This window comes from Solanum tuberosum, unplaced genomic scaffold (genome assembly GCF_000226075.1).
Source record: "Solanum tuberosum cultivar DM 1-3 516 R44 unplaced genomic scaffold, SolTub_3.0 scf00240, whole genome shotgun sequence".
Taxonomy (NCBI): domain Eukaryota; kingdom Viridiplantae; phylum Streptophyta; class Magnoliopsida; order Solanales; family Solanaceae; genus Solanum; species Solanum tuberosum.
In genome coordinates this window covers 871,393-875,070 of record NW_006239164.1, presented here as the reverse complement: position 1 = coordinate 875,070, position 3,678 = coordinate 871,393, and the positions used below count along the sequence as shown (strand labels likewise).

General features: G+C 30.9%; 1 protein-coding gene across 1 annotated transcript; it reads left to right on the top strand.

Moving 5' to 3' along the window:
• Positions 1 to 392: 392 nt before the first annotated feature.
• On the top strand, positions 393 to 2,985 carry LOC102591703 (histidine decarboxylase-like). The gene is made up of 6 exons (XM_006357021.2): positions 393 to 493; positions 715 to 943; positions 1,401 to 1,635; positions 1,715 to 1,908; positions 1,993 to 2,129; positions 2,209 to 2,985. The coding sequence occupies exons 1-6, from the start codon at positions 470 to 472 to the stop codon at positions 2,785 to 2,787; spliced, it is 1,398 nt and encodes a 465-aa protein (XP_006357083.1). The 5' UTR covers positions 393 to 469; the 3' UTR covers positions 2,788 to 2,985.
• Positions 2,986 to 3,678: the final 693 nt, after the last annotated feature.

Genomic DNA, 3,678 nt, shown 5'->3' with positions numbered 1-3,678 from the left:
TTACCTCACGTAAGATAGAGATAAGATCTGCGACTCTGTTTATATCTCACACTTATCGGACCTGACTTATAAGATTTTACTGAATATGTTATTGTTGTTTACGAGCTCTAAGTTTAGAAACACTTGTGCATTAATCTTTGAATTGTATTTTACCATTCTCACCTAACATTTTTGCCAAAGTTTGAGTAGTCTTTGTAACACGGAGTCAAAGAGTATATTCTGTGCAACACTTATGACTTATTTTTAATTTAAATTAAAAAAATTATGTAAGTGGGAAAACAACACAAAGAGGAAACAAATAGGAAAATGTGAGGAAATAAGAAAACAAAAAATAAAAGCGAGTTGTGGTTGGTGCCCAAACCCACAATCTTTTGTACCTATATATATTCCTAGAATATTATACATAATTATATCCAAACTTGATTTTCCATTCTAAAAACTAACAAAAAAAAAAACTTTAGCTCCAAGAATGGGAAGTTTATCATTTGAGAAGGTATAATTCTTACATATTACAAAACTTTTTTCGTAGAATTTCTTCTGAGCTGTCTAAACTTCAACCCTTATTTCTTTCTGCTTTGGTTTTCGCTCCTATTATCGTTTCAGTGACTCATAAGGCTTCCCTCACCTCCGTCTTTGATTCTTTTATCATATTTTAGTTATTTGCATGTATATATCTAAACTTTATTTATTTTTCTTGTTTGTGATATTTTATAGGATTTTGAGCCATCAGTAATCACTCCAAGAGGATTAGTACCACCTGGATTAATTGTAAATGGTGATTTTGGTGAAATGATGAGACTTAAGATCTCATCAACACCTACAACACCAAGAAAAAACTTGAATCTTTCAGTGACTGAGCCAGGCAAAAATGATGGACCTAGTTTGGATTGTACATTGATGAATTATATTGATACACTTACCCAACGTATCAACTATCATATCGGTAATTATCATCTAGTTTTAAGTTATATATACTGATAGTATAAAGAATGTTTACGTTATTCATTAGTCTTTTATATTAGTTAACGCGCTATTACATGTTTAAATTCCTAATAAAGTTAAAAGAAATATTTATATTTGTAATTTATAATATCTTTTTTTAGTAAATTGATGACAAAGTTGACAGCAAGACTTGTCTTTAGTCTATATGTTGACAATTTCTTCTTTTGGTAAATTTTGAGTAGTTGTGTATTCGTATACATAGATATTAAAGGGGGTATACTTTTCAAAATTTTCAAAAGGGAAGGGACAAAATTGCTATCGCGAGCAATTTTGTATTTTCAACTGAAGCTGTCAAAATGGACTGACTCAATCGAAAACTATGCATTATATTTTGTTTGTTTGTATGAATTTGTAAATGTTGAGTTGTTGAAATCTTTTTTTTTGTTTTTCTTTTTCAGGTTATCCAGTGAACATATGTTATGAGCACTATGCTAATTTAGCCCCACTTTTGCAATTTCATTTAAATAATTGTGGTGATCCATTTCTTCAAAATACTGTGGATTTTCATTCAAAAGATTTTGAAGTGGCAGTTTTAAATTGGTTTGCTGATTTATGGGAAATTGAAAGAGATCAATATTGGGGTTATGTTACAAATGGTGGTACTGAAGGAAATTTACATGGCATTTTGGTTGGGTAAGTATCAATTTTGACTAAGTTTCTGATGTTTCGATTCTCGAGAGTTAATTTTTAATTAATTTTTATTTTCTTGTAGGAGAGAATTGTTTCCAGATGGAATTTTATATGCATCAAAAGACTCTCATTACTCAGTGGCAAAAGCAGCAATGATGTATAGAATGGATTTTGAAAATATTAATGCATCAATAAATGGAGAAATGGATTATTCTGATTTAAAAGCTAAATTACTTCAAAACAAGGGAAAACCAGCAATAATTAATGTTACAATTGGTAAATACTTTAATACCTTCCTTTTAATAAAAAATAATAATTATTGTGTTAACATTTTCTAATAATTATTTGTTTTAATTATAGGTTCTACTTTTAAAGGAGCTATTGATGATCTTGATGTTATTCTTCAAACACTTGAAGATTGTGGCTATACACAAGATCAATTTTATATTCATTGTGATGCAGCACTAAATGGACTTATTATTCCTTTTATTAAAAATGTAAGTTTTTTTTTCTTAGAGTATATTAGCTTAACATAAAAATAACTCTAATATTTATGATTATATTTTTTAATAACAGATGATTACTTTCAAGAAGCCAATTGGAAGTGTGACAATTTCTGGTCACAAGTTTTTGGGATGTCCAATGCCTTGTGGAGTTCAAATAACAAGGAAAAGTTACATTAACAACCTTTCAAGAAGAGTGGAATACATTGCTTCCGTGGATGCTACAATTTCTGGAAGTCGGAATGGTTTGACTCCGATCTTTTTATGGTACAGTCTAAGTGCTAAAGGTCAAATTGGCTTTCAGAAAGACGTTAAGAGATGTCTTGACAATGCCATATACTTAAAAGACCGTCTTCAAAAAGCAGGAATCAGTGTTATGCTGAATGAGCTTAGCATCATAGTTGTCCTCGAGAGGCCTCGTGACCATGAATTCGTTCGTCGTTGGCAACTATCTTGTGTGAGAGATATGGCACATGTTATTGTTATGCCAGGCATAACTAGAGAAACTCTTGATGGTTTCATTACTGATTTACTTCAACAAAGGAAAAAATGGTATCAAGATGGAAGAATTAGTGCACCTTGTGTTGCTAGTGATATTGGTGCTCAAAATTGTGCTTGCTCTTATCACAAAATTGATTACATTATTGCTTAGAAGGTGATGAAGGGCTTCTACCATAGAGTTTGTCTACATATTACAACTCTTTATGACTTTATTTTTTATTCACATACACAAAAAAAATTGTATTCTATAAATAATGTATTACTATGCCACATAAATCAATACCTTGTAAAGTACATGGTTTGATGCATAGAATAATATTTTGAGAATAAATTTCAAGTTTTCATTTGATTATTAGTCTAATTGGAATAATAAGATTATTTTCGATTCTCTCTCCATTTAAATAGAGTTATTGTAAGCTTGATGCTAGATCAATTACAAGAGAGGAAGTTTCAAATATCTTCGATCTTAATAAGAAAATAGAAAAATTAACTAGTGTATCACACTTCTATTGATGTAGGGTTGCTCGACAACATAAAGGTTGATATGACAAAGGTTACAACATAGTCATAATTGTTGGGTTTAGCAAGGTATGAATGGGAAATAGTGAATGGGAAATGAAAAGAGAAAAATGGAAAGTGGAAGAACCAATGAAAAATGGGGGGAACCAATTTTGGAGGGAAAATGAAAAGTCATTGCAAAAGTGCAAATGATAGTCATTTTTACCATATCGGTAGAAGAGAGGTAAATTGTTAGTCCTTTATATTTAGGAAACACTTCCTTTACTTCTTAAAGGGTTAAGAAGAAGGTGCCCCCTCGCGCCGTCGTCGTCGCTCGCTCGACCACGGCTTCGGATTCGGATTTGGCAAATGATGTGATTGATAATATTTTTGGACAAAATTTATTTAATCAATCTTGTTAAATCATTTCCTTTCTCTTATAAATTAATTCAGAATGTTGGTTAACTAACAGAATTAATTTGGCGCAACTGAATTTATTTGAAATTCACGTGTAACGGTAATCCTTCCGAAAAGTCGTTACTTT

What these genes read in the sequence shown, in the direction of transcription:
- LOC102591703 (XM_006357021.2), top strand. Translation starts at nt 470, where the DNA reads ATGGGAAGTTTATCATTTGAGAAG. An exon ending in GAAGTTTATCATTTGAGAAG is followed by an intron (nt 494 to 714) that starts GTATAATTCTTA and finishes GATATTTTATAG; the next exon opens with GATTTTGAGCCATCAGTAAT. An exon ending in TTATTCCTTTTATTAAAAAT is followed by an intron (nt 2,130 to 2,208) that starts GTAAGTTTTTTT and finishes TTTTAATAACAG; the next exon opens with ATGATTACTTTCAAGAAGCC.